This window comes from Mustela erminea, chromosome 11 (genome assembly GCF_009829155.1).
Source record: "Mustela erminea isolate mMusErm1 chromosome 11, mMusErm1.Pri, whole genome shotgun sequence".
NCBI classification, from domain to species: Eukaryota; Metazoa; Chordata; class Mammalia; order Carnivora; family Mustelidae; genus Mustela; species Mustela erminea.
In genome coordinates, this window is record NC_045624.1 from 21,872,823 (window position 1) to 21,898,613 (window position 25,791).

The window sequence follows — 25,791 nt, forward strand, 5'->3', positions numbered from 1 at the left end:
TTCTTACATTTGCTAGACTCTGAATCTGGTATCCTTTCCACCAAATCACATCAGAATAAATGAAAGGTGCTCATAATCTCCACGACTTCTTCAGGGATTCTAAGGCCTTCGAATCTGTTCTGGGAGCTCCAAATCCTGAAATTCGGAGCCCCAAAATGAAAGCCTCCCCCATCCCATTGTCCCCATGGTCTACATCATTCTTTTTGTTCTTGCTCAAGGCAAAGTGGATGCAACCAAAGGTCATTGTCAGCGATGCAAAAGAAAAATTTTTCTGATACTTATTAAAACTGCAAGGAAGACTTTATTCAAGATTATTACAATAGGGTTCACACAACAGGAGAGTAATTGTGTTCAATTCCAAGTTCAGTGAAGACAGCAGAGTGAGGGGGTCAGGGGATGGAATACTGCTAAGGGAAAACATCAAGGGTAGGGGGGTTCTTGTTTAACTGGACTCACAGGGTTCTTGCCAAAGGCAGACCCAGAACTTAGTCATCAAAGGTGGAGGATGAGCAATTCAATTTGGTATCAAGGACTGGGGGATGACTTAGGATTCTTTGCTAAGACTGACTTAAACAGGGCCCAAGGACAAGGTCTAGTCAAAAAAAAAAAAAGGGCTCAGAGAAGTCAAGGAGAGTCTTTGTCAGGAATCATAGAGCTGGGGGCTTTATTAGGACTTTTTTCATCCTTCCAGCACTGAAACTGAACTCCTACGCACACCCCGGTCCGTAACAATGGTTGGGCTCCAAGATCAATTTCAGCTTTGAAATTAGAAACAAGACAAGATGGGAGCTGAATCTGCAAGAAATGCGAACTAAAGAATCAAGTACCCAGAATTCTAGGCAAGCTGACATTCACTTCCCACCTTCTTTTCCCAGAGAAAACCATCAAGAGGAAGAAAATCTCAATCCCTAAATGGAAGTCAATGTCTAAAAAGAAATTATGTAGAATCTGAGACCCAGGTTTGATGGGGCAACCAAGAGGAACGAGTGTCATTTGTTTGGGTCCCAACTAGTTTTTATAACGCAGCATACTGGAAATGCAAAAAAGCCAAAGGCAACAATGGGACCAGAGAATACGTAAGTACCTAGGATAATGTATGGCACGATGTAGTTGTTTAATTAGTATTTATTGAATAAAGAAACTCAAGGGTGCCTGGGTGGCTCAGTTGGTTGGGCGGCTGCCTTCTGGTCAGGTCATGATGTTGGAGTCCAGGAATCAAGTCCCGCATTGGGCTCCCAGCTCCATGGGGAGTCTACTTCTCCCTCGGACCTTCTCAGGTCTCATTCTCTCTCTCATGCTCTTTCTCAAATGAATAAATAAAATCATAAAAAAAAGAAAGAAAGAAAGAAAAAAGAAACTTGAAAGTCACTTGCTAGCTCTAAAATGTTACTCCGTTAAGGTGAAGGGGCGGGGTGCCTGGATGGCTCAGTTAAGCACATGCCTTCGGCTCAGGTCATGATCCCAGGGTCCTGGAATCGAGCCCCATATGAGGCTTCCTACTTTGTGGGAGCCTGCTTCTCCTGCTCCCTGCCTCTCACCTTGCTTGTACTCTCTCTCTCTCTCTCTATCTCTCTGTGTCAAATAAATAAATAAAATCTTTTTTTTTTAAGATTTCATTTATTTATTTATTTGACGGACAGAGATCACAAGTAGGCAGAAAGGCAGGCAGACAGAGGGAGAAGCAGGCTCCCTACTGAGCAGAGAGCCCGATGCAGGGCTCGATCCAAGGACCCTGAGATCATGACCTGAGTTAAAGGCAGAGGCTTTAACCCACTGAACCACCAAGGTGCCCCAATAAATAAAATCTTTAAAAAAAAAAAAAAAAAAAGGTGAAGGGGCCAACACATGCCACAACATGGATGAAACTTGACAACATTCTGTTTAAGTAAAATAAGCCAGTCACAAAAGGACAAGATATATCTGATTCCATCTATATAAGGTACCTGGAATAGGCAAATTCACAGAGACCCAAAGTAGAATGGAGGTTTCCGGGGGTTGCTGGTAGGGAGAATGGGGAGTTATTGCTGAATGGGTACAGAGTTTCAGTTTGGGATAATTTCCAGAAATTTCCGGAGATGGATGATGGTCATCATTGCACAACCTTGTGAATGTACTTAATGAATTGTGCACTTAAAAATGGTGAAAATGATCAATATTATGATATGCATATTTTACCACAATTTTTTTTTAAATTTTTAAACGATGTTGGGAGGCTTTTTGCTCAGGATGGGTTTTGTTCGTGGTTTTTGAAGATGAAGGGGTACAGCTCAGTGGCTTGTTATGTTTTAGGGCAACATAAATCAGAGAAATAGTCCTCCAAGATCAGGGTTAGAAAAAAGAATAATCACAACCCAACTCTGCTTCAAACCAAAGAGCTTTTAATGGTGTTTATTCCCCAGAGCCCTAATAGGGATGGTCCCGCACATGCTCCATGATCGTCTTCAAGCCAAGCCAGGTCTCTTCGGCTGTGGGCAAGATCTGACTGGCCGGCAGGAGGAAGCCAAATCGACCGGTGTCTCTCAGTTCAAAAGCAAATGAGTATTTGATGCCATAGTCATATGACCAGTCAATGCTTCCTCCACTGGCTTGGTCTGAAGGGCAAATGAGAACAAAGTCTGAGTATGCTGTTCCCGCTGGCATCTCCAGACACATAACCTCTGTGTTAGGTTTCACCATTACAGATAAGTCAGGCCCCTCTGCGTGGACCTTGAGAGCAGGGATAGCTTCATAGGGGGTCATGCTCATGAAAAAGTAGAAGATTAATTTGAAAAGCAAAAGGTGTTATTCAAACGGACGCTATACTTAGCCTTCCTCTGGCACTCTTAGGAGCCTCTGGCTTCACCCACCCATTTGGAATCCTGCCTGCTCTCCTAATTGGCATCTACTACACCTTAAGGAGGCCACACCTCTTCCTTCTTTAGAGGAGTGCTAGATGCAGACATCGTTTTCTCTCGTGGGAGAGGAGGGATTACAAGCAGAGTAAGAGGGGCGCCTGGGTGGCTCAGTCGTTAAGTGTGCCTTTGGCTCACTTGATCCGAGAGTCCTAGGATTGAGCCCTGCATCAGGCTCCCTACTCAATGGGGAGTCTGCTTCTCCCTCTCCCTCTCCCCCTGCTTGTGCTTACTCTCTCGCTGTGTTTCTCTCTGTCAAATCAACAAATAAAATCTTAAAAAAAAAAAAAAACAATAGAGTAAGAGATTTGACCCCTGCCCTCAGGGAACTTTCAGCATGAGGCTTTATTCTGCTATCAAATAATATGCCCAGCACCTATACACGATGGGTGACACCAACAAAGTAATGTGCACCTGTGTAACGTGTGGCCACTGACATGACAGATGATGAAGGAAGGTGGCATTAACCTACAAAGACCTATGGCAATCATGACTCAGAAGAGCTGAGCAATGGACGGGCACTTAGGTCCCTCCCAGGGAAGGCAGGGGAGAGGTCAGATGGAAGAGTGGGAGAGAACAGCAGGAGACCTGGGGGAGACAAGGGTGTTGTACCAGGAAGAAGTAGGATTAGAGGTTAATATTATAAATTAACACTATAAAGGTCTGTGATTTGTGTCTTTGCCTTCACCTGAATGTTTGCTGACTTGAACTGAATCTTCCTGGATACCAAATTTCCTAATTTACACTACCTGCCTACAGCCTATCCCGCTAAGAGGTCCATGGTAGACAGAACGCTGGCTTCAGATTGAATCCTGGTTCTGCAAATCATTAGCTGGATCACCTAAGGCACTTACCTCTCTCAACCCCAAAGGCTTCATCTGTCAAATAGGGATAATACTACAGTACTTATTTCATAGGGAGAGTTAAGTGGGAGAACACTGTGTGTATGATTCCAACACTTGTTTGAGCACTTACTAAATATGTTAGATACATGTTAAATCAGTTGATTTAATCCCCACATGGGTAGCAAGGTGGGTGCTAGTATTATTCCCATTTTACAGATAAGGAAACTGAGGTTCTGAGAAATTAAGGGAAGGAGCTGAGATAAAGTATGTAGGATAAGCATTCAATAAATTTCAGTTGTGATGATAAGCACCAGTATGAATAAATGACTAGGATCCTATCCAAAAAGTCAGACCATGTGGAAGGTAAGAGGTACCTGAAGGGGAATAATCCAGCAGGAAACTAACAAGAAACATTTATATAGCGCCTTACAGTTTGAAAACACTTTTATTCTACATCCTATATTTTGAGACTCTCGACAACCCATTTCACAGATGAAAAAATCAAGGAAGGATGAGTGACCTGCCTGAGATCACTTGGTTCTAAAGTGGCAGAACTATAACTCAAAACCAAGCGTCCATCCCCAACGTCTGGGTCTTTTTCACCCTCCACCTCTCTGAGAAAGAACTCAAGTGACAACTTCGTCCATCATAGCACAGCTCCTCAGAGCCCTTTCCAGATGAGAAACTACCCAGGAAATGTCTCACCCACCACAGCAGTCCAGCCACCTCTTGGGTGGAGTAAAGCAGGTGTTCAGCCCAGAGCTACATACCAATCTAGGGCAGGAGGCAAAAAGTACTTAATTGGGACCTGTTCTTAGAGGCAGTGCTTGTCCAAGCTGGCGTGATGCCAGAATCAAGGATAACAGAGTCAGCTCTGGGAAAAATGGAGCCCGAACTTGCTTGACCATTAATGGTCAGGTTCCAACAGATCAGATGGCAAACCTTACACATGTCTGATACATGCTTATTAGGAATATCTGGAACCTTACCAAGTAAAGCACACTAAACCTCAGCCTTCCAAGGTATACCTCACTTGGACATGCCTTAGATAAGAATGGTGAAAAACCAGAATCCTTGTAATAAAATGGTTGAGACCCCACGTGGAGAGCACAGGATGCCATTCTGCTGACATTCTCAATACCAGCCTCCACTCAGAGGCTGCCCAACTCAGAAACCATGCATTTCTTGACTTCAAGTGGCCATCATGGCCTTCCTCCCCAGTGCCACTAGTCAGAGGGCCCTCCTCCCTGGGGGTTCCTCTGCCAAAAGGGAGGACAATCCCACGTGGAACGTGGTTTAAAAGGTCAGGGCAACTGTAAGCAGATCAGCCCTCCCAGAGAATAGGTTAAAAAATATGTAACAAGAGCTCCAAATCTATTCATCCCGTTTGACCTGGTAATCTTGCCTTTGGAATATACACCAAAAGGATCATCTAAAAGAAAAAGAAGTCCATACCAACATGTTTGCACTAGCATGTAGTAGCACCATTTAGCAAACAATATAAAGGTCCAATAACCAGGATATAGCAATCTACTGGAATAACAAATACCTAGAGTGGAAATGCATAGACGTGTGCAGGAAATAACATCAACTGAAAAAGGCTGGACACAAAATAGAACGCACATATTGATAACAACTAGATAAATATATTTGAGTTCATCACCAAAATTACTAAAGAAATTGAAACATAAAATGCAATGATCATTAGATTTCTTTTTTCTATAAAGTCTTTTAAATGCCTCGTAATGGCAAAAAAAAAAAAAAAAAGGAAAATGACAGAAAAGAAAAACCATAATCATGATCAGTAGCTCTGGGATTTCCATCGATTGTCCTAGATATGCTAGGTGAACTCTTGCTCCTCCACTCTCCAAGACTACCATTAAGAAAACCATGACTAGGGCGCCTGGGTGGCTCAGTGGGTTAAAGCCTCTGCCTTCGGCTCAGGTCATGATCCCAGGGTTCTGGGATCGAGTCCCGCATCGGGCTCTCTGCTCAGCGGAGAGCCTGCTTCCCTCTCTCTCTCTCTGTCTGCCTCTCTGCCTACTTGTGATCTCTCTGTCAAATAAATAAATAAAATCTTATTTAAAAAAAAAAAAGAAAGAAAAGAAAACCATGACTAACAAGTGTGCCTTCCCTAGGATTCCCACCACGCTCCACCCCCATGTAGCTGCTCCCGGTGCCTCCAGCCCATCTGCAGACTCACTCCTCCTATTCAAGCCTGATCTACCCACCCCTACGTGACTCCTTCTTGTCCCCTTTCTCCCCCACTCCACAGTAGCACTGCCTTGCTCATTTCTTGTCTCTCCTGTGTCTTCCACCTCTCCTTCTCTATTGGTCCTTTTCCCACAGTCAATAAAGAAGTCTCTCATCTCAGAAAAAAAAAAAACCAAAAACCTCCATTTCTCTCTCCTTCCCTTCTCATCTGGGCTCCTCCAAAGGGGGTCCACATGGGCTCCAGACCTCCGCTCTCCCCCATCCCATGTGCTCCTCCCGTGACCCTCACCATGCTTATGAAATGGTCTGCTTAAAGTCACCAATAGGCCAGTGATAAAAATCCAGTGTTAAATACTCTGTCCTTGTCATAGTTGACCTTCTCATAGCCTTTCGTCATCATTAACTGCTGCTTCCTTTCCAAAAACTGCTGCTCCTATGGCTTCTGAAACATAAGCTTCTGGGCCCCTCTGCAAAGCCCCGCTGGGTGGCCCTCCCTCACGACCCCCTCTGCTGTCTGAAAGGTTGCTCCCCTCCTCCATCCAGGGCCCTTCCTACTCCAAGTGATGTCCTTGCTCTCCCATTCCAACCATCCTTTCTACGTCAACTACTTTTTTTTTTTTTTAATGTCAACTACTCTTAAGTCTCTCTCTCTCCACAGAAGCCCAGGGCCATGTGGTGCACAGCCTACAGGATGTCCTCCCTTGAAAACACTACGGTCCTCTCAGCCTCACCCTCCCCAGAGCTGAACTCACTCTCTCTCCACCCACCACCTTTCACCTTCCTGGAAGTCTCCCTCTGTTAACGGCCCTGTTCAATGACCTTCGGTGAGAAACTCTACCACATCCAGTGAATAACCAAAGCCTTTTGGTTTTCCCTGCTTCACGTCTCCCTAGATCCTCCACGGCACCGCTCTAGTGTGGACCCCACTTTCCCCTGAACAAGTCCTCCTCTTCCTGCAGGAATTTCATACTCCCAGCCCATCACAATCCAGCCTCCACACTCTTGCTAGGAGCCTCAACACACTCACTCCCTGCTGAAAACCCAAGTGGCTTCCGGGGTCCTGTGGGTCAAGACTTAAACTCCTTAACATGGCACCCAAAAACCTGAACCCTCACTCCCCTTGTTCCTACTTTCTTCCAGGGTTCCCAAACCTCCTTGTTGTTCGCAGAGTCCATCATGCAGTTTCTTACTTCTGTGCCTTTGCCTGCACTGTTAAAGAGTGGAAATGGCCCATTCTTTCCCCCTCCTCTCGCTGTTTGGTGAGCAGCCATCAAAATCCTGCCCGCTTCCGTATGCAGCTTTTCCTGATTCTGCCACTGTCAAATCCTCCCAACTTTCTAATACTTCTATACCATGTATAGCCTACTACAGCACACAGCAAACCAACATTCATCTTCCTGTTCATCTCCCACATTAAACAGTGAGTTTTCTGTGGATTCTCTATGTCTGTAGTACTTGACATCATGATTAGCCCATAGTAGAGGCGTAATAAAAGGGTGCTGAACAGAGCGTGTGCCTGTAAGAGGCATTTGTTTCCAAAGGGTCCATGGGTGTGGGAGCACAGGGAAACTCCTGGGCATTCAACCATGGGCTCTTGAGTTTCTGGGTTTGCCCCTAAGGAAGTGGGGAGACTCCTTTGGGGGACTCAGAATCTGCATGGGTGCATTAGGATTTCCCACGGCACTGCAGTTGTTTCTTGTTCCTATCCCAATCCACCATGGGAGAGGAGAGTCTCAGAAAGTCTGACAGCAAGCTCCCCAGCTTTGTTCCTGACATTGGCAGTACTCCTGACTGATCCTCCCCTTTGTCTCCCCAAATTCTACATGCACAAATGGCTGCAATAGAGTCTGCCCACCAAAATATCTGGGTCCTTTTAAAGAGTCGCCCCCATTCTGCCCCCACAATAATTCCATGGCATTATTCAGGGTGGAAACCCCTCAGCCCAGAAAGGAATAATTAATAAAAGTGATGGCTCAGGACTAAGTCTTGACAAAAGCTTGTTTTTAGGCAAAAAGTTTCCATGTAATGACAAAGAGCTGGAAGGTTCAGGAGAAACAGAGAGGAACGCACACAGCTCAAGTATTTAGGAAGTTCTTTGCTCCAGATACCACATAGTACCTGGTGGCAGGAAACCGGGCAGGGCTGAGCGCCCGCACAGAGACCTAGACATTTCATATCAGGACACTGACAAGCTCTGGCCCAAAAATCCCATGGTGCCCGCTTAGTGGGTCATAGGTGAAAACCCATTAGATACTTACAGATGACTGAGCAGATAGGTCCCACTTTGTACGTGGTGCCGTGCAGGCTGGTCAGAGCCTGGGCAGCCTTTTTGGCCACTTCATTCTAGAAAGAACCAAGAAAAGGTAGATGGATAACACTTGCCTCTTGAAGATTGAATGCCCAAGTGCAGAATGTAGAACAGGGCCCTCTGATTAACTAGACCCTCGGGCTAATGTAGACTTAAGTACAATGCCCTTTCATTTCAGTCATTTTCACTGAGAAGTCAACACTAGTTCACTTCGGTTGGCTTCAAAAATACAACATTGTTTGTCTGATCATCCAGGTGTTTGCAATAAATAAACCAGGGTCATGATTTTGCCACCATCCTTCCTTGTTGAGGGTGTGGAGGGAAATAGGGTGGAAGTAAGGGGCCAAAGAGAATACGTACTGACCCCAGGATGTACCGGGGAAGTTGATTTTTTTTTTTTTTTTTTTTGAGCTAGATCCCTACATTGGCTTACCTCCCTATGATTGTGTCTTTTTCCAAGAAGTAGAGCTCAGCAAAATATTTTCCATTATTTGAGGGTTCCAATTTTGACTGATTGAGGCTTTACTGTCCTTGCTAGGGATAAATGTAAGGTCTTGAACTTGGGTCCAGGAAAACAACTGTACAACTACCAGATGGGGGAAACCTGGCTCAGCAGAATCCTCAGAGAGCCTGGGGGTTTCAGTTGTCAATGAGCCCAACATGAGTCAACAGCACAAGGCTACTGCCAAAAAACTAATGTGACCCTCAACTGTTTAAGCAGAAGTACACGGTCTGGAGGAGGGCAGCCATGACCATGCTCCCCTCTGTGCTGGCTGACCCACAGGTTTTATGCTCACTTCTGGGAGCTACCCTTGAAGAACAGAGACTGACCAAAGCATGTTTGGAAAACAGCAAACAGCATGGTGAGGGAACTCGGCACTACATTATGAGTGTTTGAAGGAGCTGTAGGGATACAGAAAAACCTAGAAGAAGCAGGTTACTGGTCTTCAAATGATTAATGGACTTGCTTCTTTTCAAAGGGAGCAAGATGATAACCAGGGCGGGAAGGTAAAAACTATTAAGGAGCAGGTTTGGGCTCTCTGTAAGGAAGAACTCAAACAATCACACCTGCTCCAACACGGAACAGAAGCCCTTGGGAGGCAGGAAAACTGTCCAAACACAGACTGGATGACTATGTGGCAGAGATGTGAGCACCAGCTTTGGAGAATTTAAGGTCATCTAGGTCTACTAAAAGCACCTTGTAGGTTCTTTTTAATCTTAAGGTTCTTTTTCCCTTGATTTGGCCTTGAGTGGTACTACTCACCATCAAAACTCTGAGCACTGCCCTACAGGGCTAACATCCGATGGATGAGATGAAAGATACACCTGAATGAGAATAATTTAGTCCATTTCTGCCAGGAGCTGCTGATCGTTAATGTATTTGAAAGTAAACTGACCAAAAGGTCCCATCTCAGGGTTGATCTCTAACATGTGGGTCTCAAAAACCAAGCCTAAAAGCCAGATTGAGAGTACTGCACATTCTCAACTGGGAATAGCTCGTACACGCCTGTAAGGAGCCCTCTGAGAGGTCCCTGTCATTCCTGAGACAGGAAAGATGATGGAAGGTACCAAGTGAGGGAAGGGAGTGTTCGTTCGTGCAGCAGGACAGAAGGTCACAGAGCAGAAAGCACCAGGAAGGTATAAGGCTAGGAGACAGTACTCTTTCGCTTTGAGCATCTGACAGCATCTAACTACAGATCTGTGAGACTCACATTCAAATTCAAGTAGTTATTTCCTAAGCAACAGAAAGCGCGTCCTGGGAATTTATGGTCCCATTGAGGCTCCCGCTCATCCAGATCAAGACAACAGTGATTTTGTGAATTCTATTTCCCAAGGAAACTTAATTTGGAAAATCCATAACCAGTCTTTCAAACCTCTGTCTGTGTCCCACTCTTCTCGGTGGTTGAACCTATTCATCTTTGTAACCTGTCACTAATCCGCCCCCATAATGGGACCAGGCTCTATGACTGAAACTTACTTGTCCACACAGTGGACCTTCAAGGCTGAGCAGAAATGACATTTTGGAAACTTACCAGTTCATCAAAGTTATCTGACTTAGTACATGTATACCCATAGGGGAACATGAGCAGCTGGGAATAGCTGTGGAGGGTAATGAAAGCCTTGATCTTCCCGTGACTCTTGATGAAGTCCACTATGGATTTCACTTCAACTTCAGAGTTGGCATGGGGTCCACGATAGGAATCAGAGCAAGGGTTGCTGCTGGCTCCAGGTCCTGATGGGACACAGAAGAAGCCCAGGAGGAACAGTAAGCTTCAGGGAGATGCTGTATGGGTATATGTACCATGCGTCATGGAGTTCCTCCTCTGGAAGTCAGCAAAACTGTCCCTGCATTAGATGGAGGTGTTCTCTAAGGGCACAGGAGGCCAAACTGAAGTGATTCTAGAGGCATCTCTCTTTTTTAGAAAGATGGTCCCTCTATATGGCAGAAAGAGCTATCAAATTAGATCATCTCCTCTCTGTGGGAGTTGTTGGAAGAAAAGCTAGATTTAACATTATAGATGGAATTCCTGCATTGGGTGGGAGTTGAGCAAGCTCTTTTTCTGGGATTTCTTCCAATTCTTCACGTCCAAGAGCAGAAGATTCTATGCATCTGTACTTCTAAATCACAAAGCCACAAATGCAAGGAAACTCTGACACCCTTTCTGCAGTGAGGAAATCACAACTGCATTTGACAACAAGGCCACCTTTGGCCTTGATTTTCTCAGCAACTGGAGTTACTCGTGACCACCAAAGTGGTCCACTGTGGCCTGGCCAGGGCTCTGAATGCTAGAGAAACTTCGAGGAGATCGGGAGGGGCTGGGACTCCCCAACGGTCTCTAAATGATATAGACAAAGTACAAATACAACCTGTGACTTCATTGCAAGATTATTTAGTAAGAACCATAATATTTCAGGGGGAAAAAAAAAATACCTGACATTGAATTCCTGGGCATTGTTCAGCATTTTGGATCTGATGCTTTGATTTTTTTTTTTTCCCCAACGCTTAAAAAAAAAAGCTATTATAAAAGCGATGAATGAACTTGCCACTCATCCATTGCCACAATTCCCGAGTGGGTCTTTTCTTGGTTCAATAACTCTCATTAATTCATTTGTCTTACAAATATTTAGTGATTGCCTTCTATGTTCCAGACACCGTATTGGGTGGTAGCGACAGTGCAGTGAAAAAGACAGTTTCTAACCTCACTGCGACCAGACCTAGTGAGGAATGAACAAATTTCAATTCTGTGATTAGGGAAACACAGGAGTTTTAACTGGTCCCTAAAAGCATAAAGGAGCCTCCCAACCAGGCTGCCACTGAAACCCCCAAAATTAGAGTCACAAGTCAACAAAACCCGAGCAGCAAGCCAGTATTTTCTCTTTGAATCTGTTTTGAAAATCAATTTCTTAATCCTATTTGTACTTCTTTTTAGTTTTCTTTCTCGAAACATCCAGAGATGATGTAATGCTTCTCCTCTGAATAGATCCTAACCCCCTCTAGTGGTTGGTTCAGGGCTTCCTGAGGCCTCCTGCCATGGCGCCAAGTCTTGTTCTGAAGACTCAGAAGCAAAGCCGAGCTGGGCTACAGCTTGTGGGAAAACTAAGATGTGAGACAAAATATATTAAATGCTGCTCAGAGATGTGTGACAGCGCCGCGTGCCTGTGAAGGGAATTTACTTAAGTGTTTTTCAAATAGGTTTTTAAATGGCTTCAATCCTGAATGGGCTTAGCAGGCTGACAGCGCTGCAGAGCCCTTGCAAAACAGCTAGTTGGCCAAACAGCTTCGGGCCATCCCTGGGGGCGAGGTCCCTGCGCTCACCTCCGAAACCTGCGTCCCAATTCCGGTTAGGATCAACACCAACACAGGAGCTTCCTGATACCTTGGACCTGGTCTTCCGCCACATACGATTCTTTTAAATCCAAACGCAAGAGAAAACGGAAAAAAAAGAAAGACGGTCATTCGGCCTTGATGAGATGGTCCCTTTAAAATCCCGTTTGTTTCCCCTGCTCCCTCCTGGGAAGGCCCCTTTGAAATGACACTAATTTCCTTGCCCACAGAGGTGTCAAACAGTCCTATGGGGTTCTGCTTCGAGGAGTTTCTTTGTTGTCTCACAGAAATGAGAAGTAAATAATCCACCATCTCCTCAAATCAATACCTGGCAAACTATTTTCCATAGGACACCCATTCTATTCAGTGTTAACAATACGAAAAAATAGGGGCGCCTGGGTGGCTCAGTCGTTAAGCGTCTGCCTCTGGCTCAGGTCATGATCCCAGGGGCTGGGATCAAGCCCCACATCGGGCTCCCTGCTCAACTGGATGTCTGCTTCTCCCTCTACAACGCCCCCTACTTGTGTTCCCTCTCTCACAGTCTCTCTCTGTCAAATAAGTAAATAAATCTTTAAAAATGAAATAATAACAAGAAATAACAACAACATGTGGGGAGAGAGCAAGAGTTCTGTGATTGAATATTTCAGGAAAACATAGAGCTAAATTCGCTAACATACTTCAGCACTTCTAAGTTTCTTAATGCTTTCGTGTTTCTTTCATGCCATTCCAGGGAAGGGATACGGTGGGCGGTACTTCCCAAACTTGACTGTGGAACCCTCTATTCATAGGATATCTCATGAGATGAGTACTAGTATTTGTATGAATTCTTTTTGAACACATGTTGAAAAACACTATCGTACTCAGCTCTCTCCAAAAATAAACTTGTAGCTCTGATTCACTTTGAATATATGTGGGGTCACAGTTACCACAATGGGGTTCTGTAATAAGATTTTAAAGGGAAAAAAATCTACGCAACTCCTTTTAGTGATATTACAGAGGATTTCTTCTACAGATTGTAAGTAAATGCTAAATGCATTGTACTGCCTACCCAAATCCTACTGCAATCTAATTGTCAGCAGGTAACATACGCCTCCTCTTTTCCATCAATCCCACCACAAAAAAACACAGAGAGAATTGGAACAAATCTCCTAGGTGACTCACGGTGAACACTGAGCTCTAATAGCCCAGCCTAACAGCTAAAATGGGCTCTGACGGAGGCAATATGTAAAGACCTCGTGTGTCAGAATAACAGGTGATTATAAAGTCCACTATACGCCTCAATTCCGGGCCACTACTGAGAAATTACGCATTCCACTTATGGTAAATCAAGACCAAAAAGGTTACTTTTGTCTTTTAAGTTCCAACACACTTCCATGAATTCTTGTTGAAAAAGAAAAAGGTCCTAGGCTTACTTTGGTTTGAGAAAACACATATCCATCAGGGTTTGTGACGGGCAGCAGGAAGATATCCATCGTGTCCAAAATGGAAGTGATGGACGGATCATTTCCATAATCAGAGGCAATCTGTGCAGAGACAACATAGATGTCAATTTCACACTCCCCTTTCACCGGGAACACGGGATGGAGTATTAAGGCAATGTGGTTTTTGTTTTTTGTTTTTTTCCAGGTATGAACTAGATACCACTGCTGGTCAATGAGAACTTGGCAGGACTACAACCCAGTCTCCTGCAGTACTCATGTGTTTAATACGCCAGTGTCTGTACTTTTATTTCCAGTCAGAATAACTCACTTATCTTAAGTAAAACTCAGATATCACTTATCCATTCTCTCTCAAAAGCAGAATTCTTTCTATTCATTCCAGGGAAGCATTTTGCATTGGTGGATGTGGCTTATAGGGATCTGTAAACCAAAGACATTTTTTCAGCTTTCCTTCATCATCACAGAGGCTAGCTTTCCAAAAGTACTCACGACGAACAACAGATTACTTAAATGTGTAGAGACTTTTTCTGAAGATACAGAGGGCCAGTTAAATTCCATTTGGGGAATTAAATTTCTCCTTGCGATCAATTGCAGTGGAGTTGAAGTTTCTGTTGGATTAAAATTTATTCATTTCCTGTGCTCAGCCATCCTAAGGCATTATTATTCAACTGTTAAATATCCATTTCATAATACCCTAAAGGTAACTGCATTTTAATTGAAGGGAAAAATGTATCAGTCGGTGTGCACGTGGTTGCACATGCTTGAATGATCTGATGTGGATTGATTTCCTTTGCTCATGAATTAACATTCTGATTTAGAGCATGTCATTTCTGAATTACTTAAGCAATACCAGACTAGGTCACACCCAGTCCACTGTCCTGACTCTAATTCCAATGCACATGTGGAAGAAAGGTATTGCGACACTCCCAACTTCAAAATCAGATTTGGGACATTTTCAGAAAAACCCAGCAACCCTTAACTAATTTCGCATTGGATCTGTAGGGCAAAGTAAACTCTCCTAGCACCTGTTTATATTTTCCCTCCGAGCCCCTTCGGAGATTGTATAGCTTTCTAGAACATGGTCTCTCAGCCCTCAGGCCGGAGGCAGCAAAACAATTTTTCTCTAGTCTGTTGTTATGCTGAAATCTGACTCCTGGGGTCCGTATTTACCACCCTCTCAATCTCTTCTGACTCTCTCTGTTAACAGAGCACATGGTGGCCAGCAGACCCGGGGACAGGCCCAGCATGTTGGCTGGGGCAATACGGCAATCCCAAAAAAGGTCAAATAGGCCTATGCAAAGAAAGGCTTGCCAAGAACATCAAAGACCATTGCGTGGTTAGGTGAGGCCTAACCCCAGAAAGCCAAAATAAATGAAGGAATTTCAGGGAAAATGACCTTATTTGCGGTCCACAGTGCAGTAGCTTGTGTAACCCACTCTCGAGCATGGATCCCGGCATCTAGCCAGATGGCTGGCTTGTCTCCTCCGGTGCTGAACTGTAAAACAGTGTGGAAATGTGAACAGCTCCACTGCTAGGGGCTCCTGTCCCCCACTTTTTTCCCCTAGGGCCTTGTCTGTCCCTCTTTCTGTACTTGATGTGATTGAGAGAGGAGGAGGTGTAGACAGAGATGCTGTGGATTAACTCTTATTTCACGTGCTTTTTCTGGTCCCCCGCTTTTAATATAAGTTTAAATGCAGGCTAAAAAGAGGCAGTAGACTTTTTCTCCTGTGATGTTTGTAAAAACTAGGTACAGATAATGTAGTGACGTGAAATCAATTATAATTTTTACAAAATAGATTACAAAATAGTATGACGCCTTTTGATTCTCTTGAAAGGCTAATTCACATATGTGTATATATATATATATATGTACGCACACAAATACATGAGAAAAAGGAAGAGGAGGAGGAATAAAGAAATAGCAAGACATACACAAAATATTAACAGCTATCACCCCATAGTCGTGGAATTAGGAATATTTGGGATGTTTTTCCTCTTTTGTTTCTGTTTTCCAATTTTTGCAATGATTGTGTTATTTTTGTAATAAAAATGCTTTTGATAACCTTTCGAGTCCTTCATAAAAACAGGATGGTAGGTTCTGGAGGTGCTTTCCAGAGTTTAAATTTTATGATCTAAGTGTCTCAGTTTTATTTGGAAGAGTGGCTTTGCCAATTGGATCAGTAAATGGGGAGGAAAAGATTATTTTTGCACCATCAACTTCTATCTCTGTGCTGCATTCTAAACATAGGAGATAAGGTAAATGAGAAATGCAAATCCCTGCTAAAAATTACATTTCATGGGCTTCGAGAGTTTTAGTTTTAAGTGTTTCGTGTCTTTTCCTCCAAAGAGCTCAATTGTAGAAAGCAGGGAACTTTCAAAAACACATAACATTCTCACCCACAAATTACCCTGTAAAAGAGAAGGCCAAGACAATCCAAGGGGGAGGAGAATCTGGGAATTCTTGGCCCAATGGTAGGAAAAAAAAAATTTTTTTTTAAATAAGGTAGTAAGTATTAGCAAATGTACCACTGTGTCATGAAGTAGGCAAACCACTTTTCTCAAGCCTGCTTTGGGAGAAACACTATGGAGAAATCCATCTGTCCCAAAGAGTCCGTTGGTTCTCAGCCATAACATTTCCAAAATTAGTAGGGAGTTGTGACATTATCTCACTCTCTCTTCTTTTTTTTTTCCCCCTCTTTCACAAACTCTTTCTAGGAAACCCGGTAAATAAATTTCACTCTTTTTCTGGGCAAAGTTAAAAAGCTTGAAACTACCAGCAGTAAGACTGTCAGAGGTTACAGGTTGGCGTAAAACCCTAATCTTTTTCAAACTAGCCTTTGTTTTCTGGGCACTTGCCTGTGCAATTTAGATGCCCTGCCCTCCTCCCGCACACTGCAGGAGTGCTTCTGTTTTGAAATGCAGCTCAGGCAAGTATTTGGCGCTTTTTTTTTTTCCTTTTCTTAATCTCTCGGTTTCAAAAAGAGAGAGAAAAGAAAAAGAAAACAAGGTACAGAACTCCTACCTTGATTAATTACAGAATACCTCCGCAGCCCCTGCTCACCCAAAGGCCAGCACCCCTACGTCCAACTTCCCCCTCACCCCTGGGGCGCACACCACCCCCAGCCAAAGCCTCCACCTCAGGACCAGGCCCGTACTGCCGCCCTCATACCTCCCCCCACCCTGGGGCCCTCGTCATTTCCTCCATCTGCCCCCCCCCCCGCGCCCCGCTTCGCTCTGGGACCCCCGTCACCTCCTCCATCCGCCCCCCTCGCCCTGGGGCCCGCACTGCCTCCCCCTTCCTCTGTTCCTATTGGCGCGCTCGCCTCTGGTTCCCTTTGAGCGAATCTATCAAGATGAGAGCATTAATTCACTCCTGCAGACCTGCGTCAGCTTGCGCAGGAGAGAGAAAAGGAAAAAGAAAGAGGGGGTGGGGGTAGTGGGGAGGTGGATACTCCAAACCAGCAAGGACCGGTTAGGAGGAGAAAGGGGAAAGGGGGTGGGGGGTGGGGGGAGGAGCCGCTCTGCAGGCAGAGCCAGGACTGACGGCCCGCCTGGGAGCGGCGAGATTCTAGAAACCTCGGGAAGAAAACCCACAGCTGCACCTGTGTACCTTGAGCACGTTCATGGGCCGCTTTTCAAAAGAATGGCCAATATGCACTTTGCTCACTAGATCCGGGTGCTGAGCCACGATGTTATCCATTTCTTGGGAAATCTGAAATGTGTAAGACGAATAAGTAGACATTTGGAAATGGATGATGTGATGCAACCATCAGTGACTTTTCCCCTCGCCTCCCTTTTCATTCCCTCCGGGAACGGAGAGGGCAGCGCGGCGGATGCTGCCGGATTGGGGACGATGGACCCCGCAAGGGAAGACATGATGAGTCACCGGGCGTCCGCAGGGGCTGGGGAGGGGGAAGCCATTTTGTGGCAGCGGAGCCGGCTCGTTCCAGTTTTGTGCTTCCAACAAAATGGCACTTCTCTGGCTTGCCTCTGGCTCTCCTCAGCCCAGCGCGGACGGGCAGCTTCCCCGGCCATAGAGCTGCTCGCTTCATTAGCAGAGGGACACGAATGGCAGCGCCCCCTCCTCCCCCCACCAAAGGTGGATTTGGAGACCAGACAGCAGGGCTGACTGAGGCCCGGGGCGACAGGGAAGTGGCCTCTGAGGCACTTCTGTCCCCAGCTCCTGGGGCTCCTACTTGCGAGGCTGACTGAAATGCTGCGCGGCTGGGGCAGCCAAGCTGTGGCCCTGACTGAGGCTGGGACGTGCCTGGGCGTGTCTGGAGAGGGGTCGGCATGGAAAGGGCCCCTCCAGCCGCGCTGCCAGCGCTTGTTCTCTGCGGGACACACACGCCAATTTGCGAGGCCAGGCAAGGAGAGCGGGCAAGCCCCTTGCTTTCTTCACGCCCTTTACCCCTCATTCTCTATACTGGTTCGCAACGCCTTATCTGAAACCCTTAAGAGTCATACATGCTTCAAATTAAGATTTTTTTTTTTTTTTTTTTTTTTTTTAAGAAAGGTCAGAGGAAGGGGGCGCCTGGGTGACTCTGGGTTAAGCATCCTCCTTCAGCTCAGGTCATGATCTCGGGCCGTGGGATGGAGCCTCGCGTTGGGCTTTCTGCTCAAGTAGGCAGCCTGCTGCTCCCTCTCCCTCTGCTGCTCCCTCTCCCTCTGCTGCTCCCCCTGCTTGTTCTCAAGCGCGCTCTCTCTCTCTCTCTCTCCATTAAATAAATAAATAAAATCTTAAAAAAAAAAAAAGTCAGAGGAAGACTATATTGCGTATTAAACATGTGGCATTGCTTCATATTCAGAGATATTAATATTTCTGTCAGTAAAACAAATGAGTAGCGAGTCCATTTAGGTCAGAGTTTGCCCCCAGATGAGTTTAGGTCAGGTTAGCTTTTGCCACCAAATAAATTGGGGATGGGGGGAATTAGTTTCAGACTTCTCTGCATTTAAAATTGCTGGTTTAGGGGATGAGTACCCACCAGATTCCTCCTCTTTGGCTCTGTGCTACTCCTTCACCTCCCCCTGTTACCCTCCAACCCCCATCTCTTCTCTCCTCCCCTCCATTCCCCCACTCCAAATCATTTAGGCAAGTGGACCCCGGTGAACCCAAGAAAAGCTTTATGTCAGGAAGAGGCAAGCAGATGGCCAGGTGGCAGTGTGTGACCCAGCTGGAGGAAGGAAGCATTCTTCACACCAACAACTCAGGAAGGACAGCAGAGACCTCACAAGACTTTGCTGCTATTAGGTCTCAGAGCACTGGTCAGGTTGGGAGACCCAACCCTCGGCTGAAAGCCAGAGGTGTTGGGGAAGCCCCTGATTCTATCATCAGTGGCAGCCAGGAAGCACTGCTCTCAAATGGCTTTGTGGGCAGCATGGGTCAGAAATCGGCAGAGGGGCCTTGACAGGAGAGGCTCATCAGCAGGAGAGGCTGTTTGTGTGCCCACTTAAGACACTCCTAGACAATTCCAAATAATGGAATGGCTCTTGGGATGGGCAAGTGGGCCTCAGGGTCCTGCCTTGAAGCAGTGACACTGATACTGGCTGTGAAATCCTAGAGAAAACTGAAGAAGTTAGGAAACCATAAGAATACTTCCCATTAAATCACCAGGTCGAAGTAAAAGCCTCGTCATCAGAGGAGAAAACGGCCCGTTTCTCTGGCGTTCATTTTGAAACACCTACCTCTTCCAACGTATGATAAGCCTCAAAGTTGAAGTTACCATCCCGTTGTCTTCTCTGATTAAGTAACATTTCTTCATTCTCTTTGTCCAACAGAACCTAAGGTAAACCAGTCACACCTGTGATTAGTTTACAGCAATCCATTTGCATCTACAGTTGTGAGGGAAATGCTAACACTCAGGTCCCCAGTCCCAAGCATCCTCTTCCTGTTATACAGGCTCTGGGGTCATGCCTTTCCCTTATTCTGGAAACATCTGGAAAGGGGATTAGGCACCAACAGGACTTTTGGCCAGCCAGATGCTGCAAATATAGGATGCCAGTCGGTCCCACGGTTGTGTTATGGCTCTCCTCCCTTTCTGGGAAACCAGCACCCCAGTTAACCCCCAATTAAAAACTAAATGAGGGCACCTGGGTGGCTCAGTGGGTTAAGCCTCTGCCTCTGGCTCAGGTCATGATCTCAGGGTCCTGGAATCGAGCCCCACATTGGGCTCTCTCTTCAGCAGGGAGCGTGCTTCTCCCTCTCTTTCTGCCTACTTGTGATCTCTCTCTCTCTGTCATATAAGTAAATAAAATCTTTAAGAAAAAAAAAAACTAAACTAAATGAATAACATTTTGCTTTCACTTAAACAAACACTCTTCAGTTTGTACTTTACATTTCATGCCAAAGGTTCTGTTCTTGCCCTCTCACTTAAGATTTTAGTTACCATATCCCACTTATGCCAAATGCAAAAGGGAGAGGGTCAGTGTCAGGGGTAGTCAAGACTCCAGGAAGGTCCTAGTAATGCCCACAGGTCCTTTTCCCTGGCAGAGAGTATCCAAGGACAAAAAAGGATGGATCTTCAGTTCATGTAAACCAGCAAGACTCTGGAAGAATGGTTGGTGGGATAATTACCTGAACATCTTCAATCATGATGGAATAAGCAATTCCCTGGGACTCCAAGAAAACTTTGACTGCCTGGACATTCACAAAAGGAACTCGGACATGGGCTGTCTCCCCTGGGGTTGTGGGTGATTTCCAAAAATCAAGCTGGAAGGGGTAAAAGGCCGAGGCAATAAGAGGGTTATTTCAGGGAAATGGACAGGTTTCCAGGAATCAATTTTTATCTATTTTACCTCCAGCCCATAAGACTAGAATCACTGCAGAATCACTCTGATATTGCAAAAGGGTTTTTAAATGTCCAAGCCGGGGCCTTTGTGTCCTATTGTTTGCCCCCCGCCATGTTTAGATATTAAAACTGGCAGAAGGCAAAAATTATTTAAAACTATGGCAGTTTTTTTTAACAGTTGACATTCAAGCAATCTAATTCATTTCATAATAGAACATTAATACTGTATATTATCGTAGGATGGAAATAATGCATTAAAGCTGTTCACCAGTTTTTCAAAGTAACTTTCACATTCGGTCTCTTTTCACTCTTACGATAAACCTGTGAGATAGAAGAATGGTATGTTTATGCTCATTATACTGAATGGGATAAAAAGACACAGGGAAGGTAGGTGACTTCCCCAGTGCCACAGAGTCAAAACTACAGCCCAAGCTTTCTGTATCTCAGCTCCGTGAGTTAGTGTTCCACGCTATGTCAGGAAAGATGAGATAGAGTCCAAAGTCAGAGATCCCAATCATCATGTCTAACTGTGGAATAGTCACTTTGGGAAACAGACGCTCCCTTTAGAATGGATACCTGAAGATGTTCTTCAGCCTCCAATTCCACCAGATGTTTTACTTGTTCTTCATTCCTTGGTGAGATCTCAAGAACCTGGTCCCTAAGAATATGAACCACAGACATGACCTTAAAAGCAAAAACTGGACACTGTTTCCTGCTGCTTTCTGCTCCTGTTACTCCCTGCATGTATGAGGTTAATGGAGCAATTAATAATCTCTTTGACAATTGAGAAACTAATAAATTGTATACTGACCCACATCCCCACAATGAGGACTTGGTAGAATGGCTTTACTTCCCCCCCAGGAAATGGTATCTAGATAATAATTGAGAGGTGTACCTACTCCTAGCAGGAAGCTTGCCATTAAAGTTACCTTTCCTTTAGCTAATGATTATTTATAAAATAACACCTGCTGGTCATAAAGCAATACCTTTTAAAACTTGTCTGTTCCTGCTTTTCAGAAATGAGGTTTTTTTGCCTTTTTTTTTTTTAAAGTGGAATCATTAAGTTGGTGCTTGTAAGAAGAAATTGAATTCACATCTGGATAGACCTACGATGTTTTATTGTTGTTGTTAACTGAAATGTATTAGAGTTCCATCTCCAAACCCCATTCATGTGGCGTAAGCTTGAGGTATGCCAGAGACAACGGGGACCCTGAAAAATCATGCTGTGCTCTCCACACACACCCGTACACATGTATAATGAGGAATAAAGGATATCAAGGACTCCTCGGCGAAAAGGAGAAGTTGCAAAACAAGCAAACACATATTCTTAGAAATAAGTGGGGGAGTAGATCTGGATTCGTATAACCCTTCCTTTCTCCAACTAGGCTGACTTCCTGAGTCACTGCCTTGAGCATTTGTGCATCAGGAAAAGGATTGGTACAGAGAGCCATATACGAGGACCAGAACCCAGGTCTTCAGAACCCAGGTCTTCTGAAACCAAGTGCCATGCATTTCCAATGAATGCTGGTAAAATACCTAAGTAATAGAGTATGAGATCTTCAAGGCTCTTCTGCCTACAAGGAGACACCAGCCCTGTGATCTGAAAATTCTTCCATTTGAGTCTCATTCCTTTTGGTTAGTGCAGACACTCAGGAGACGCCCGCTCCCCCCCCCCCCCCCGCTTTTGTAATGGGAAGGCACTGAGAAAAGTACTGCTTTGGACTAAATTTCCTGGTGTGTGCTCTAAAGAACAGTAGCCCTTTGAGTCATTCAGCATGTTTAAAAAAAAAAAAAGTGAAAGGAGTTTGATGACCAAAAAAAATGGGTAAATGTAACAACCTATATCCCTTGTTATAGATTTATAATACACACAATTTCAGTAAAAGTCACTAGAAATCCTACAGTTTGTTAAACCCTCTGATTCCCAAGTTTATTTGACACCAACTTCTTTGGGCCAGACTTACTTGATCACTTCTTTAATTCCATGGAAGGCTCTTTAAGAAATGCTGCCCAAAGTCTTTCACAGAATCTTGAAACCAAAGTACTTTAGAGCAAAGGTGAATCCTATGACGCCATGAGAGTTGAGCTTGGGCTGAAATCTACACCCCTGGTCCTCCCAGCTCGTGAGGTTACATGGCCTGGGCGCTAGATCTGCAGGTGGGGAGGACAAGGGCTGATGTGGAGGGCAAAGCCCAGAATGGCCCGGAGGAGGTGGTGGAAGTGAAACCATCACTTACTGAGATGCACTGAGACAATCAGCCAGACTGCTTTATTTTCACTGACGCCTATCATCCCTCATTGTGATCACCCGGGGGAGAGAGAAAGGTATATGTGTTCAGATTTCACTCAGTTTTTTCCTTTAGGTGTCATTTATCTCTTCCCTGGGTCACTCATTCCTTTATTCCCACTATTCCCTCTCTAAATCTGAAAATGCCATACGCTTACACCCATTACTCTGCAACTATCCGATAAGACCCTCTGAATCAGGTAAAAAAAAAAAGTTCAAACAAGCACCAGAAAGCATAACTTACCCCTCAAATGTTTCTCGACAGTAGATATGCCCCAGAAGGGCACAAAAAACCAGGATCAACTTCATGGTGAAGGGTCTTCCCAGAGTCCAGAATTCAGTGTCACTACCGAACTTTATTTATAGGGCCCATGGCTGAGGCTGATCTGTGTAAGAACTCAAGTTCAATGCCCACATGGTAAAATTCCCACCTGCATGTCCAATTCTCAAGGCTATAGACACCCACCTGTGTGATATGTCCAATCCGTACATTTTCCATTCCTGCAATGAGATAACAAACTTTGATGGAAGGAAAACAAAATTGCTAGACCATACCAAGGGCAAATCATGTGTTTATGATTTAGAACATAAAGTGCCACTAACTGACCGGTGATAGAAGCCAAATTAATAGATCCGAGGTTAAAGTCTTTTTTCGGTGTCTGACCAAAAAAACCCCAAAAAACAAACAAGAAAAAAAACAAATAAAAAAGGGCACAGCATTTACAGTAATTACGCCAGCGTCCAGTCTATCACATTCCATTAGTTTGCTCATTTGTTTATTTTTATAATGTTTACCCTGAAACACTACAATCACTCAGTCCACATCTGCTGAATCTCCCTGTAGAGGTGGCCCATTCCTGTCCTCACTCTATATTAAAACAAAACAGAAGGCCTTTTAATATTCAATTTTGGACTGTTTCTAAAGTGATCCATCTGCATTTGTACCAAATTGATGTCCTTGTTTCTGTGCTTTTTCCCAAAATGAAAATGTCTTTCTGATTACAATGAAGTTACTTGTTATAGAAAGTTTGGATAAAAGGGAAGTAGTAGTAGTTCCTTTCATCACCAGTAGTTCCTCCACCCGAAAAAAATCATTTGGTATATATCTTTCCAAATTTCTTTCGTGTTTTAGAGCTTTTTCTCTTTCTCTTTTAAAAGATTTTATTTATTTATTTGACAGACAGATCACAAGCAGGCAGAGAGGCAGGCAGAGAGAGAGGAAGAAGCAGGCTCCCCACTGAGCAGAGAGCCCGATGTGGGGGCTCAATCCCAGGACCCTGGGATCATGACCTGAGCCAAAGGCAGAGGCTTTAAACCACTGAGCCACCCAGGCGCCCCTAGAGTTTTTTCTTGAAGACAAGATAATACCATATATTCTGATTTTTAAGCAAAAGGTTTTTTAAGCAAAGGTGATCTTTCCTTGTCTATAACATAAGTCTACATTAATCTGACTTTGTTCTCCATTGCAGAAGAGAAAGATCGAACTACCTATTTTTAGAAATCATACCTTATTGCACTTAATCATTCACACACATTATGTCCAGCTCAGCAAGAATCAACCATAAACAGACACAAGGAAATTTTCTTCTGTCCTCTGTGTGTCAAATTCTTCCTCCACACACACTTTGAATCCAGGGGTTAGAGTTCTCAAGTACATACTTGAAGGGGGAAGGTATCCAGCATGGTGTTTCCAGTTTAAGAAACTCCTCCTGGATCAAACTCGGTTTTTCATTCTCTTGGGTGTCAGGGAGAAGACAGAAACCAAGAGACAGGCCGGAATTCATCCTCAAGTGTCCTGCTCCCAGCAAGTAAACAGTAGTCATAGAAATTGGAATGTACTTGGAGAATCAGTAAAAGCTTCTGGGGAAAGATGGGGTCTGAGCAGAGTGAGTCTTAAAGCAGGTAGGATTTGCTTAGGAAAAGCTGGTGATAGCGAGAGATGAGAAAGATCCGGAACTGAGAAACCTGGGGCTCGTGATTAGGTCCAGGCAGAAACTTGCCCCACTTGGGCAGACATGGCAAAACACCTTTCTGGCCACTGGGCATGGCGAGAAAGGTGAAACAGGAAAAGATACGAGAAGGGCTGCTAATGAAGTCCTCGTGGTCCAAGCAGAGTTTACCCCTGATGAAAGGGGGAAATAGCCTTGGGAGGCTGCTGAGCTTGCAAGTGACTGAGGAAGGCAGTGTTGAGAATGATCAATCTGGCAGGGTGGGCTGCAGGGCAGGGACCCTGGAAGCAAAGAGCCAGGTAAAGAGCTTCCCAGAGAAATCCAGATTGATTTAAAGTGGTGCGTCCGGACCAGGTGGTAGCAGAGGGAATGTGTGAGCGGGGCTCAAAAGTACTTCCGCGGGAGAATCTCGAGTCTGTGCTGAGTGACCGGTGCCTGGCTGAGAGCGGAAGAAGTCGGGGAAAGGATGCTTTCCAGGGCGCCTTGCAGGAAGGGCAGACCGCCACCTCCATGCAGCCTCCCACAGCCCCTCTCCTCTCCCACACATCATGCTGTGAAGTTCCACTGGGAGAATTTGTTTTATCGCCCTTATACAACATGATTTCAAACAAACTACCCAATGAATTGCATTCATTTTGCAGAAGCATAACAATTCTCTTCTCTTCCTGAAAAGGATATTGGAAATGAATGTAGAACTGCAGTGGGCATCCAAGAGAAGCTTGAACCCCACACTCTTGAGTCTTGGGCAGTCTACTTCAAGAATGATACCTGGGATGAGCAGAATGAACATTCCCTGGAACGGATGCAAATAGTCCTTTTAAATAACAAATAGAAACCAGAGAAGGAGAAAGCACAAACCTTAGGAGGCTGTAAGGAAACTCCAGAAAGCACTGTTTATTTCTCTCTATTACTGACAATGGAAACAGATTTTTATCAGAACAGACCACTGTCCTTTCTCTTGCCTCATCATTCTAGAAGCTGGATAAAATCTCTTTTTAGATAGCTGTGTTGAGATATACATGACAAACAATAAACTGCCTGTATTTAAAATATGCCCTTTGATAAGTTTTGACATATATATATACACCCAGGAAACCATGACTACAATCCACATCATAAACATATCCATCAACTCCAATAAAATCGGTTTTTGAAAATCACTGAGAAAAATCTCCAACCGGAAAGAGATCATTGGAGTGCCCTTGCTTTGCAGATGAGGAAATGAGGCGCCAGACGGGAGGGGA

General features: G+C 44.7%; 1 protein-coding gene across 1 annotated transcript; it reads right to left on the minus strand.

Annotated features, from left to right (window-relative positions):
• Window positions 1-2,356: 2,356 nt before the first annotated feature.
• Window positions 2,357-22,950, minus strand: CPA2 (carboxypeptidase A2). Its single transcript, XM_032305403.1, has 11 exons — window positions 22,843-22,950; window positions 20,888-20,969; window positions 20,098-20,232; window positions 19,209-19,304; window positions 17,134-17,235; window positions 14,920-15,018; window positions 13,497-13,607; window positions 12,076-12,166; window positions 10,292-10,491; window positions 8,209-8,293; window positions 2,357-2,591 (listed from the first exon to the last, which is right to left on the minus strand). The coding sequence occupies exons 1-11, from the start codon at window positions 22,905-22,907 to the stop codon at window positions 2,404-2,406; spliced, it is 1,254 nt and encodes a 417-aa protein (XP_032161294.1). The 5' UTR covers window positions 22,908-22,950; the 3' UTR covers window positions 2,357-2,403.
• Window positions 22,951-25,791: the final 2,841 nt, after the last annotated feature.